The sequence below is a fragment of the Muscardinus avellanarius genome (assembly GCF_963383645.1).
Source record: "Muscardinus avellanarius genome assembly, chromosome: 2".
NCBI classification, from domain to species: Eukaryota; Metazoa; Chordata; class Mammalia; order Rodentia; family Gliridae; genus Muscardinus; species Muscardinus avellanarius.
In genome coordinates this window covers 122,593,118-122,606,632 of record NC_137787.1, presented here as the reverse complement: position 1 = coordinate 122,606,632, position 13,515 = coordinate 122,593,118, and the positions used below count along the sequence as shown (strand labels likewise).

Here is a 13,515-nt window from a genome sequence, read left to right as displayed (position 1 = left end):
GCCTCAGGGAGCACGGGGCATGTGCGGGACCCTGAAGGACCTGTGTGGCCGGATGCACAGGCTCTGGGGAGGGCAGCTGGAGTGGCCTGCGTATCTTGGGCCTGGCTGCTGCCACCAGGGAGCAGGACGAGCTCAGCCTGGCCAGGCGATGGCCTGGGAGATAGAACATGGGTGTTTGTCTATTGGAATTGGTGGTTTTGTGGAAAGTGTGACAAGACTGATTCTGGGCCACAAAGGAAGCAGTCAAAACTGCTTGTAGGGTTTGAGTCTCCAAGGTCAACAGAAGGGTTTGGGGTCTCCAGAGTCTCACAGGCTTAGGAGCCCAGGGTCTTGGGTTTCCACACGCTGTGTCTCAGCAGGCTGGGCCTTTGGTGTGGAGCAGGTAGGGATGGCGTGGGTGGATGGATGTGGGTGACTCAGCAGCCAAGGGTGGAGAAAGGAGGGACATGGAGAAGAGCCCAGGACAGGGCCTTGAACCCTCGTGCCTGCTTGATCTATGAGGGTGGAGAAAAGGAGGGAGCTGGGGACTAAGGGAAGAAGGGAGGGAGAATGCAGGCCAGAGTCCAGAGGCCCACATGGCCTTTTAAATTGAAGCAGGAAGGTGATGTGTGAAAACCAGGTCTTGGGAGAAGTGGAAGCACTGAATCAAAGTGCTCATCAGCCGTCGGTAATCCCAGTACTTGGGAGGCTGAGATGGGAGGACCGCAGGCTGGAGGTCAGCCTCCGCAACTTAGCAAGGCCTTCAGCAACCTAGCAAGCTCTTAAAAATAAAAAAACAAGCCGGGCATGGTGGTGCACACTTGTAATCCCAGTACTTGGGAGGCTGAGACAGGAGGATTGTGCAAGTTCGAAGCCAGCCTCAGCTACTTAGTGAGGCTCTCAGCAACTTAGTGAGACCCTGTTTACAAATAAAATATAAAATAGGTCTGAGGTATAGCCTGGAGGTAGAAAGCCCCTGGGTTCCATCTGCAATATCACCAAAAAAAAAAAAAAAAAAAAAAAAAAATCTGGGCGTGGTAGCATGCGTTTGTAATCCCTGAGCTTGGGAGGCTGAGACAGGAGGATCGCACAGGTTCGAAGCCAGCCTCAGCTACTTAGTGAGGCTCTCAGCAACTTAGTGAGACCCTGTTTCCAAATAAAATAGAAAATAGGTCTGGGAGTATAGCCCGGAGGTAGAAGGCCCCTGGGTTCCACCCCAGCACCACAATAAACAACAAAGAAATAGGACTGGAGTGTGGCTTGGGTGGAGAATGTTCCTGGCTCAATCCTCAGTACCAAAAACATAAGGAGTTTGACCCCGGAAGTACAGAGGAGCAGGCTGGAGAGCGCGGGCTGGACCGCTGCAGGTCAGAGCTGGCAGGGGTACGGCAGGGCCTGGCTCCCACCACCTGCGCTGCCTGCCCCTTGGCCAAGTGTGGAAACCACTGCAGAGTAGTTTGGGCCGTGCTGCGCCTCCCGCCGTGTCCATGCTGGGGTGCCCCGCCTCGGCCCCTTCCAGAAGTGTCCCCTTGGACAGCACCTGACCCGGCTGCTTCCCTTCCAGCAAGAGGGCTTCGCCATCTACTCCGAGTACTGCAACAACCACCCGGGCGCATGCGCGGAGCTCTCCAGCCTCATGAAGCAGGGCAAGTACAGGCACTTCTTCGAGGCCTGCCGCCTGCTCCAGCAGATGATCGACATCGCCCTGGACGGCTTCCTGCTCACCCCGGTGCAGAAGATCTGCAAATACCCTCTGCAGCTGGCCGAGCTGCTCAAGTACACCACGCAGGAGCACAGGTGAGGGGCGCGCATGCGCCACGCTTCACAGCTGCAGGGCAGATGCCTACCCGGCAGCTTCAACACGGGCTGCCAGGGCAAGATCAGTCCAGTTTGACTGTCCACTGCTGAAATAAGGGGTTAGAAAAGAGGCTTCGGAAAAGCCTTTCTAGACATAGAAAAACATATGGATAATTCTTATGCCGTGAACACATGGGGATTTTTACTGTACTATGTATTACCACTTATACTGTATAACTCTTCCTTTGTACTGGTTAATAATTTCAGTGGCAAGCTAAGAGTGGTCACATATTCTTGTAATCCCAGTACTTGGGGAGGTTGAGACAGGAGGCTCACAGGTTCGAGGACAGCCTCCACAAGTAAGACTCTCATCAGTCTAGCGGGACTCTATTTCAAAATAAAAACTAAAAAAAAAAAAAAAAAAAAAAAGCTAGGCGTGATGGTGGCGCATGCTTGTCATCCCCGCGCTTGGGAGGCTGAGACAGGAGGATCGCACAGGTTCGAAGTCAGCCTCAGCTACTTAGTGAGGCTCTCAGCAACTTAATGAGACCCCGTTTCCAAATAAAAATATTATAAAATAGGTCTGTAAGTATAGCCTGGAAGTAGAAAAGCCCCTGGGTTCCACCCCCAGTACCACCACCAAAAAAAAAAAAAAATAGGGCTAGGGGGTGTAGCTCAGAGGTACAGGTAGAGTGCCCCTGGGTGCAATCCTTAGTACTACAATAAATAAACAAAGAACAAATTCAGTGGCTGATAAAACATTTTTTTTTTCTTTTTTGGCACTGGAGATTGAACTCAGGGGCATTGTACCTTTGAGCTACATACACCCCCAGCCTTTTTAATTTTTTTTTTTTTAAACAGGTTCTTTCTTGGTAAATTGCAGAAAATCTTGCTAAGTTTCTGAGGCTGGCTTTGAACCGGTGATCCTCCCATGTCAGCCTCCCAAGCCCTGGGACTGGAGGGCATGAGCCCCACACCCATCTTCTGCTCTGCCTCTGTGAGCAGGCCTGCTGAAGACCACCGGGTCTGCTTTATGGGGAGGGCAAGAACTTGACTGCCCAGAGCAGAGCTCACCTGTGTCTGCTAGATAAACAGCTCTGAGGTTAAGGCTTGCCCCACTGCTGCACAGAAAATTCCAATTTGGTTCACCTGAGTTGACCCTGCACCTCTATCTGCTCTGCAAATCATCTCAAAGGAGTAAAAGTACAGCCTGTTAGCTTGCTGTGGTGGTGCATGCTGAGGTCCTTGAACTTGGGAGTCTGAAGTGGGAGGATCACAGGTTCCAGGCCAGCTTCAGCAACTCAGTGAGTGAGGCTTTGTTTCAAAATGAAAAGGGCTGGGGTTCTAGTTCAGAGGTAGAATGCCAGGAGTAAATTCCTGGAATCTCCTCATCCCTCCAAAAAACATTCAGTCCTTTAGCTGGATGATTGGGTTATAAGTTCCCAGGTTACTAAGGTTTAGCAAAAATGTGTCTGAAGGTAACACTTTGAAACAGGGGCCCTGCTGTGTTCATCCTGCCTACGGATTAGAACTCTGGTCTCAGTGTTTTCAGTACTTAAGGCTCTAGAGGCAGGGGGCACCCGTTTTAATTTGATTGTAGCATCCAGAACCCATTAAAAATGAAGGCCGGCTGGCCAGGCAGAAGTCCTCTTAGCACACCCACAGCTCACCGCCTGCCGCAGGGTCTGTGTCCCGTCGCCGTCCCTCTCGGACAGGGTGAAGATAAGGCTGAGTGCACACGTACACTCAAAATGGCCCGTGATTTTTAAAGTACTTGACAATAAGCAAAAGTGGTTATGTCAGAACCAGGTCAATAACGAAGACTGTTCTGTGGTAACAAATAACCCCCAGTCACAGTGACTTAGTCTCTCTGGCCTTCACCTTCGTTCACTGTGATTTCTGGGAAATGAATGAGCACATTCTTAGCCAAAGAATCTGAATCGCCTTCCAGGCTCCCTGGCCGCTCACACTGTGGTCATTCGCGGGGACACAGGGAAGGAGCAGAGGCCATTATTTAATCGCCACTCTGTCCAGATGGCCGGAGCTCGCGGCAGGCCAGGCGCACCGTTCTCGGGCCTCATGTGTGACTGGAACGAGCCCTCTGTTTTGCAGCGATTATAACAACATCAAGGCAGCTCACGAGGCCATGAAGAACGTGGCCTGCTTGATCAACGAGCGTAAACGCAGGCTGGAGAGCGTGGACAAGATCGCCCGCTGGCAGGTGTCCATCGTGGGCTGGGAGGTAAGTGGGGTCACGCACACACACGCCGGCCGGTGCTGCCCACCTGCTCTGCACCCACGACCAATGACGTCACACTTGAACATGTGCGATGAACACTTGATGTTCTTGGCTTCGATGGCATGTATGCTTTTAACATTTTTTTGTGTGTTGGGGCTTGAATTCATGAGCATTCCGAAGCCTCTGAGCTATACCCCCAGGCCTATTTTAATTTGAAACAGAACCTTAACGAGTTGTTGAGAGCCTCATTAAGTTGCTGAGGCTGGCCTCAAACTTGCAATCCTCCTGTCTCAGCCTCCCAAGTACTGCGATGACAGGCATGTGCTACCCCACCTGATAGTACATAAACTATAATGGTGTGTGTGTGTGTGTGTGTGTGTGTGTGTGTGTGTGTGTGGTGCCGGGGATGGAACCCAGGGGCATTCTACCTTTGAGCTATATGTACCCTAGTACTTTCTTATTTTTTATTTTTAAACAGGATCATGCTGAGTTGCTAAGGCTAGCCTTGAACCTGCAATCCTCTTATGTCAGCCTCCCAGGTACTGGGGTTACAGACATTCACCCCCATGCCTAACTTGGTCTATTTTGTTTACGGCATGCTGATCTAAAGCTTGGGGAAGAGCAGCTTAGCTCCCCCGTAGGCTCCCACAGCACTATATACCACAGTCCAAGCACTGTCTGGTTCAGCCAGTGGTAATAGTCCAACAAATACGTGCACTGCTATGCATTTACACCTATATACACACATAGAGACACACATCCTCACAAGCAGTGGCCGTAGTGTTTATTTTGTATTAACATCTATCCATCAGCTCATTTAATCCTCTACTGTCCTGCAAAGGAGGCACCATGACTATCCCACTTAACAGACAAGGATATGAAGAACAGAAAAGGAAAGCAGCTTGCCTAAGGACACAGAGCCAGGATCAGACCAGGCAGCAAGGCTTCACGCTTGTGCCGTCACTGCTGCACCACCCGCGGGCACCAGAACAAGTCAGCCCCGTGTGGGCTGTTTTCAGAATAAGTGAGATTTTCCCTACATCCATTAGTCGGTCAGAGTCAGCTCTCCTAGAGGATTGAAAGTTTGGAGTTAAGATTTATTTTATTTTTTATACTGGGGATCAAACCCAGTGGTGTCCTACCTCTGAGCTGTACCCTGAAACTTTATTTTTTATTTTGAAACAGGGTATCACTAAATTGCCGGGGCTGGTCTCAGACCTGCAATCTTCCTGTCTCAGTCTCCCAAGCACTGGGATTACAAGTGTATTCTACATAGAATTTAGCCGGGCATGGTGGCTCGTGTTTGTAATCCCAGTACATGGGAGTCTGACACAGGAGGAACGCAGGTTCAGGGATAGCCTCAGCCACTTAGTGAGACTCTGTTTCAAAATAAAGAATAAAAAATAGGGCTGGGGGTGTAGCTCAGAGGTAGAATGCCCCTGAGTTCTCTCCTCTGTACAAAAAAAAAAAAAAAAGAATTTTAAGCCAGCGTGATGGTGCACATCTGTAATCCCAGTGCTTGGGAGACTGAAACAGGAGGATCATCTTTACATCTTTAGCAGTGTAGCAAGACTCTAAGCAACCTATCGAGACCTATTTGTTTCTAAAACAATTTTTTTCTTTTCTTTTTCTTTTTTTTTTTTTTTTTTGTGGTACTGGGGATTGAACCCAGGGGCATTTTACCTCTGAGCTATGAAACAGGGTCTCACAAAGGAGCCGAGCCGCAAACCTGTGATCCTCCTGTCTCAGCCTCCCAAGTACTAGAATTACAAGTGTGCGCCACCACACTCAGAAAAGACGACGAGTTTTTAAAAGAGCTGGGGGTGCAACTCAGAAGTAGTGTGTTCTTGCGTTCCATCACCAGTACCACAAAAATTAAGTAAGTTAGAATTTTAACCAAAGTAGACTCTAGCAGTGAAACCGGAGAGAGATACTTAGATGTCAAGGACCCGTGTCCTCTGGAGTGGGTGAGCCTCAGACTGTCATTCTGTAAGTGAAGAATCTAGGGCACAGAATCGCTCTAGGCAAGTTAATACAAGAACTATTTTGGAGTCAAGCTCTTTAGCCTCCAAACAATATTATGTATGAGAAGATCTTATAAAACCAAGGCCAGTGGCATACCAATACCCTAAAGTGACACTGGACTAGATCCAGCCTAAACACTGGAAAAGCATGTCTTCCCTCTGATCTTAGACTCTGACATTTAGAAGACAGTGTACTGTCAGAAGCTCACTGATTTCTCACTGGTGATTTGCTGTCTGGCCTCTTGTTTCCAAGACCCTAAACAAGTCATTATTCCAGGGAGCTGCTATGTCCCTGACTCAGAAGGCATAGAGTTGGGCACAATGGCACAGACCTATAATCCCAGCACTTGGGAGGCTGAGACAGGAAAGCTCACGAGTTCAAGACCAGCCTTGGCAATTAGCAGAACCCTGTTTCAGAATAAAAATTAAAAATATCTGGAGGGATACCTCAGAGGTAGAACACTTCTGGCTCAATCCCTAATACCTTTCCTCTATGGCCCCACCAAAAAAAAGCCACAAGGGACTCTAGTACTATGCCCAGTAGTTCGCAACGCTTCCTTATTCTTTCTTTTAAGATCAGTATAGTTCAGATCTTGGCCGGATCTTGCTAATTTAGCATCCTTTTCACCAAGGATTTAAAAGGAAGAAAGAAGCCTCCAGTAACATCAAAGTACTGTAACATTCTTCCATTGAGTAAGAACCACAACCAAAAAAATGTCATAGACATGGAGACCAAGAAACGGTGACTTATTTTGCCCTTGAGGTCCTTCCTGCCAGGCTGTGAACATGGGGACGGCAGTAGGCAGTCCCTTTTCCTTTCTCTGGAAAATCCGAGAAAGATTATATATCAGGGGCCCCTTGCATGTCCCTTGTGCCCCAAGGAATCAGAATTGGGAGATTTTAAAAGTGCACTTTCATCCTTCCAGGGACTGGATATTCTAGACCGAAGCTCAGAACTGATTCATTCCGGGGAACTGACCAAGGTCACTAAGCAGGGCAAGAGTCAGCAGCGGACCTTCTTCCTGTTTGACCACCAGCTCGTGTCCTGCAAGAAGGACCTGCTGCGGAGGGACATGCTCTACTATAAGGGCCGCATGGACATGGATGACATGGAGATCGTGGACCTGGAGGACGGGCGTGACAAGGACTGGAACCTCAGCGTGAGGAACGCCTTTAAGCTGGTCAGTAGGACTACGGAGGAAGTCCATCTGTTTTGTGCCAAAAAGCAAGAAGACAAGGCAAGATGGCTGCAGGCCTGTGTGGATGAGAGGCGGCGGGTGCAGGAGGACCAGGAGATGGGTGAGCTGCCTAGGATCCCAGTGCTTGTCTGCCTCTGTCGCCAGCCCGCTCCCAGGACTAACCCTTTGGGAAAGTGAAGGGATTTGCAAATGCTACGTACTTCCAAGTTCAGCGAGGTGCAGTGGTGTGTGCCTGTAATCCCAGTGCTTAGAGGTTCAAGGCCAGCCTCGGTGACTAGCAAGACCCTCAACAAGACTATTTCATAATTACAACAACAACAAAAAAAAGCTAGGGTAGCTCAGTGGCGGAGCATTCCTGGGCTCAATCCCCAGTACTGCAAAACACAAAACAAAAACTAAATACTAAACTTCCTCACAAGTCACAGCAGGACCACTGTAGTTCCTGTAGCTAACATTTATTGCTATATTGCCATATGCCAGTGATTCTGCTGCACTCTTTTTTTATCTTTTTACTTTTTGTGTAGTACTGGAAATTGAACTCAGGGCATTCTACCTCCAATTTATACCTCCAGCCCTATTTTTATTCTTTTTTTTTGCGGTACTGGGGATGAAACCCAAGGGCATTCTACCTCTGAGCTGTACTCCCAGACCTATTTTTTATTCTTTATTTTGAAACAGGGTCTCACTGAGTTGCAAAGGGTCTAAGTAGTAGCTGAGGCTGTCCTCAAACTGCGATCCTCCTGTCTCAACCTCCCAAGTACTGGGATTACAAGTGTGTGCCACCGTGCCTGGCTTATTTTTATTTTGAAACAGTGTCTCACTAATTTTGTGTAGGGCCTGACTAAGTAGCTGAGGCTGGCTACAAACCTGCGATCCTCCTGTCTCAGCTCCCAAGTACTGGGATTATAAGTGTGCAAGTCACCACACCAGGCTCTCTGCTGCACTTTCTAGAGAGCAACTCTCTAAGCCTCTAAGGCTGACAATTGCTATTATGTCCATTTTACAGATGAAAAATATGAATGAGCCTTAGAACTGGCCCACTAGCCAGATGTGGTGGTGCACACTTGTAATCCCCGCGCTTGGGAGGCTGAGACAGGATCGCACAGGTTCAAAGCCAGCCTCAGCTACTTAGTGAGGCTCTCAGCAACTTCATGAGACCCTGTTTCCAAATAAAATATAAAACAGGTCTGGGAGTGTAGCCCGGAGGTAGAAAGCCCCTGGGTTCCACCCTCAGTACCACCAAAAAAAAAAAAAAAGAAAAGAACTGGCCCATTAGCTGTATGCAAGTGGTGCATGCCTTTAATCCCCACACTTGGGAGACTGAGACAGGAGGATCCAGGCCAGTGACAGCCTCAGCAATTTAGCAAAGCTATAAGCAACTTAGTAAGATCCTGTTTCCAAATAAAAAGTGAAGAAAGCTGGGGTGTAGCTCAGAGGTAGACTTCCCTGGTTCAGTCCTCAGCAACACACACACACACACACACACACACACACACACACACACACACACGGTTCACTGTTATACTGTAACCCAGTGGCATTTAAAAACAGCTTCGTGAGGCCGGGCGTGGTGGCGCACGCTTGTACTCCCCGCGCTTGGGAGGCGGAGACAGGAGGATGACGCAGGTTCGAAGCCAGCCGTGCACGCTGGCTTAGGAGACCCTGTTTCCAAAAATAAAATAGGTCTGGGAGTGTAGCCCGGAGATAGACGGGCTTCCAGGAACCCCAGTACCACCAAAAAAAAACCAGCTTCGTGTGACTTCAGAGACAGCCACACTGTGGTGACTGACTGTTCCCTAGGCTACTGGAAGTGCCAGAGTTCCTTTTTTGCTTGTTTTCTTTTTTAATTTTTTGCAGTACAGGGGACTGAGCCCAGATATGCTCTACCACTGAACTATATCCCCAGACCTTTATTTTGGGGGCTGGGTAAACAGGACTTTGCTAAGTAGCTGAAACTGGCCTTAAAATTGAGATCCTCCTGCCTGGAGGGATTAAATCCCCAGTGCTAGAGGATTTGTGAGACTTCCTCTTCACAGGGCACAGCACTTGACATTCACCTTGCTGCCTCCATCTACACTCTACCCGCTTGCTTTCCTGTCCATGCCGTCTTCCATCTCTCTCAGAAGCTGGTCTTGTCCTGTGAGGAAGCAGGCCTCAGGGCCCTTTCTGTGAACTCTCCTCCCAGGACCTTGTGTGCTTTAGGACTATAATTAGGGTGACAGTTGTACCATTTGTCCAGGAGTGTCTGGCTTTACACAGAGTCTGTGAGTTGGGTTTTGTTTTTTAATTTGAAATGGGGTCTTGCTAAGTTTCTGAGGCTGGTCTCAAACCCACTATCCTCCTGTCTCTGACTCCCAAATGCTAAGATTCCAGGTATGTGCGATCACACCCAGCTTGTGTGTGATTATCAACAGCATCCCAGTTCACTCTTAACATTGCTCAGCTCTGGGGATAACTCAGAGGGCAGCCCGGGACTGTCCTTCCTTCTCCTTTTCCAGCCTTTCCGCCCTCTCTCCCTGGGGCCATGGTGCAGGTGTTGTCCTGAAACATCACTTGTTCTGAATATAGATCATGTTTGTTTCTAAATCCAGGAATGGAAATTTCAGAAAGTCAAAAGAAACTGGCCATGTTAAATGCTCAGAAGGCAGGGCATGGAAAGTCAAAAGGTAAGACCTGGGGATGACTTCCTCTCCTTAACACAGTGTATTGAAAATCGATGGGGGGGGGGGGTGCACACTCAGAGTTGTTAGCCTTTAACCAACTCTGAGAGGGGAGAAAAGCCAGGTGAGATTCACAAAGACTGGCTCAGTCAGGCATGGTGGTGCTGCCTGTAATCCCAGGATTTGGAAGGCTAAGACAGGAGGATTGCAATTCAAGGCCAACCTCAGCAACTTAGTGAGACCTCATCTCAAAATAAGAAAATAAAAGGAACCGATGGGTATAGCTCAGAGGTAGAATGCCCTGGCAACATTCAGTACCAAAAAAGAAAGGAATTAATTACCAAAATGACACTTAGCATGCTCTGCTTTCACTGAACATGAACAGACTTTTGACCCCACTAAGTTAGAAGTATCTTCAAGGCTGAAAACCTCATTTTATTTTCTTGCATCTCTACTATCAATGGCAGGTAACAGGAAAATATCACTGCCGGCCTTTATCAGTGTATGTTCCAAGAGTCACTCCACTCAGCAGCTATGCCCCCAAAGACTGGAAGGGTGGAAGGGAGCACTTTATATAACGGTGCTGGGCACTTTTTTTTTTGTTGTTGTTGCAGTCCCAGGGATGGAACCCAGGAGCATTTTACCTCTGAGCTATACTCCCAGCCCTATTTTTTATTCCTGTGTGTGTGTGGGGGGGGGTACTGGGGATGGAACCCAGGGGCTATACTCCCAGCCCTATTTTTTATTCCTGTGTGTGTGTGTGTGTGTGTGTGTGTGTGTGTGTGTGTGTTACTGGGGATGGAACCACCCAGGGGCTATGCTCCCAGCCCTATTTTATATTTTATTTGGAAACAGGGTCTCACTAAGTTGCTGAGAGCCTCACTAAGTAGATGAGGCTGGCTTCAAACCTGCGCAATCCTCCTGTCTCAGCCTCCCAAGCGCAGGGATTACAAGCGTGCACTACCACACCTGGCTTTTTATTCCTTTTTTGAAACAGGGTCTGAGTTGCAAAGAGCCTCACTAATTAGCTGAGGCTGGCTGTGAACTGTGATCCTCCAGTCTTAGCCTCCCAAATGCTGGGATTACGAGTGTGCACCACCATGCTCGGTGGCACTGGGCACTTTCTATGGGTTTTTCTTTCCTCCTCCCTATGCCCCTGCAAGATAAGAGAAGTCCTATAGCAAGTCAGGACAGAGATGGATTCTGTATTACATCCTGTCAGCTTCCAGAACCCTCTCCTTCATCATATTGTGTTGATTTACATAGTTAATTTTATGATCTCGTAGTTAATTTTAATGATCTCTGCACAGATTTAAAATGCCTGCTGTATTGAAACAGTTGAGATTAAAGCAATTAGGTATCTGGAGGAAGCACTCTTCTAACTCATTTAATCCTTAATGACACCTTGGTATTGTTACCCATTTTAGAGATTAGGGAACTGAGGAACAGAGAAATCCAATCGTTTGCTAGCAAACGGCAGAATAGGCTCTGGGTAAGGCAGGAGAGCTCCAGGCTTTCACTGACTACGTTTTATTAAGTTTCTCATACTGATTGGCGACCTGGTTCTAATCCTCACTTACTGTTTAGGGATTCACATAGCCTCCCTGGATTTCAGTTCCCCTCCCTGGAGGGTATTGGGAGGATCCAGTGAGGAAATCTATGCCAGGCTCTAGGCGTGGCACCAAATGTAGTATTTTTTTAGGATGGCTACTAGATGTTCCTTTCGTTGATTTAAGAATAGCAAGCCAGACATGGCGGTAGACACTTGTAATCCCAGTACTTGGAAGGCTGAGATGGGGACTGCAGGTTCCTGGCCTGCCTCAGCTATTTAATGAGGCCCTCTATACCTTAGTGAGACCCTGTTTCAAAATAAGGAATAAAAGAGCCAGGCATGGTGGTGCACACTTATAATCCCAGTACTTGGGAGGATAAGACAGGAGGATCGCAGGTTCGTGGCCAGCCTCAGCTACTTAGAACCTCCGCAGCTTAGTGAGACCCTGTTTCAAAATAATAAGCCTAAAAAGGTGGCACACACTTGTAATCCAGCATTTTGGAGGCTGAGGCAAGATTGTGGTTTGCAGACAGCCTCAGCTACTTAGTGAGGCCCTTTGCAACTCAATGAGACCCTGTTTCAAAAAATAAAGAATAAAAAATAGGGCTGGGGGTGTAGCTCGGAAATAGAATGCCCCTCTGCTCCATCCCCAGTATTGAGGGGAGAAGGAGGAGGAGAACAGCAGCAGCAAAGAGACAGGCATGGTGGCACACACCTGCAATCCCACTACTGAGGAGGCTGAGACAGAAGCCAGCCTCAGCACTTGGCTAAACCCTGTTTCAAAGATAATCTTCTTTTTTTCTTTTTTCTTTTTTTTAAATTCTGAAACAAGGTCTAACTAGGTTGATAAGTCTTAACCTAGTTGAGACTTGCTGAGGCTGTCATCAAACCCGCAATACTGCTGTCCCAACCTCCCAAGTCCAGAGATTACAGGTGTGCCACCACGCCCGGCTCTTTTTTTTTAAGGGCTGGGATATAGCTCGGAGGTCAAACGCCCCTGGGCGCAATCCCGGAGGTCACACAGAGTCTTGGCACCTCTTTCTTCCCTGGCGGCCACCCTCGGTTCACGCTCTGCCTTCCTCCGTCCCGCGCAGGCTACAGCGGCTGCCCCGCGGCCCCGCCGCCCCCCAGCCTGCACCCACTGCACCAGCGCCACGTCACGGTGCCCACCAGCATCCCGCAGCAGCAGGTGTTCGCCCTGGCGGAACCCAAGCGGAAGCCCTCGCTCTTCTGGCACACGTTCAACAAGCTCGCCCCTTTCCGGAAGTGAGCCGGGCGGGCCGCGTTTCCCGACGCACCATTTTGGTTTGTTCCGGAGGAGATCTAGCCAAAGTGGCCCAGTGCCGAAGACTCTTAGGCGGCGCTCAGGGAGAGAGAGCAGGAGTTGGACTCGCCTTCACTCCTCGGAGGCCGGCCTGGGAACCAGGGCTGTTTTGTACTTGGGCTTGGCTTGAGCGGGGATGTTGAGGGTGATGCGCGCGGTTTTGGCGCGTGCCTGCTCACCGAGCGGGTGCACCACTTCTCCTGAGTGTCAGGGACCTCCAGCTGCCATGGCCGTGGTGTTCCTTGGTGTCGTCCGAGTCCACACAGTAGCCAAATGATAGCGCCGGCTGCTTCTCGCTCATTTCCGCTGCAAGCCTGAGATGCAGGGGCGAAGGCGTCCTTGCAGTAGCGCTGCTTTCCAGGCCAGGGAGAGATGCCACCCACCGCCAGCTGGTGTGGCCTTCTCAAGTCGCGTCCTCACCTGCCTGCGTGCCTTGTTGAGCTTCTCAAGCAGAAATTGCATCTTGCGCATGCATTATATCTTAAGACTTGTTTGTGATAAAAAGCTCTCGTTCACTGTATTTTTTTTATGACGTGGAATTCCCCCCGCTGGAAGTCATCGCCAAAAGCATCCTGCACATTTTCTAGGAGTTGTTTTTCATAACATTACAGAAATGCAGACATCCCGTGGAGAAAGCAATCCTGCTGCCTGTGGATTTGAAGCCACCTTTCCCACATAACCCTAAAGAGAAATGCATTATGGTTTCTGAAGATTTGTTTTGAAGAGACTTTAACAAAACAC

General features: G+C 49.0%; 1 protein-coding gene across 3 annotated transcripts in view; it reads left to right on the top strand.

The window, feature by feature from the left end:
* SPATA13 (spermatogenesis associated 13) overlaps positions 1 to 12,720 on the top strand; it is a gene marked incomplete at both ends in the record, with an annotated part of 37,177 nt that extends 24,457 nt beyond the window's left edge. For all 3 annotated transcript variants that reach the window (XM_080690100.1, XM_080690099.1, XM_080690098.1), the window contains 5 exons: positions 1,544 to 1,776; positions 3,889 to 4,018; positions 6,966 to 7,338; positions 9,830 to 9,904; positions 12,545 to 12,720. In XM_080690100.1, coding sequence (XP_080546226.1) covers positions 1,544 to 1,776; positions 3,889 to 4,018; positions 6,966 to 7,338; positions 9,830 to 9,904; positions 12,545 to 12,720 — 987 coding nt within the window. The remainder of the gene's footprint in view (positions 1 to 1,543; positions 1,777 to 3,888; positions 4,019 to 6,965; positions 7,339 to 9,829; positions 9,905 to 12,544) is intronic.
* Positions 12,721 to 13,515: the final 795 nt, after the last annotated feature.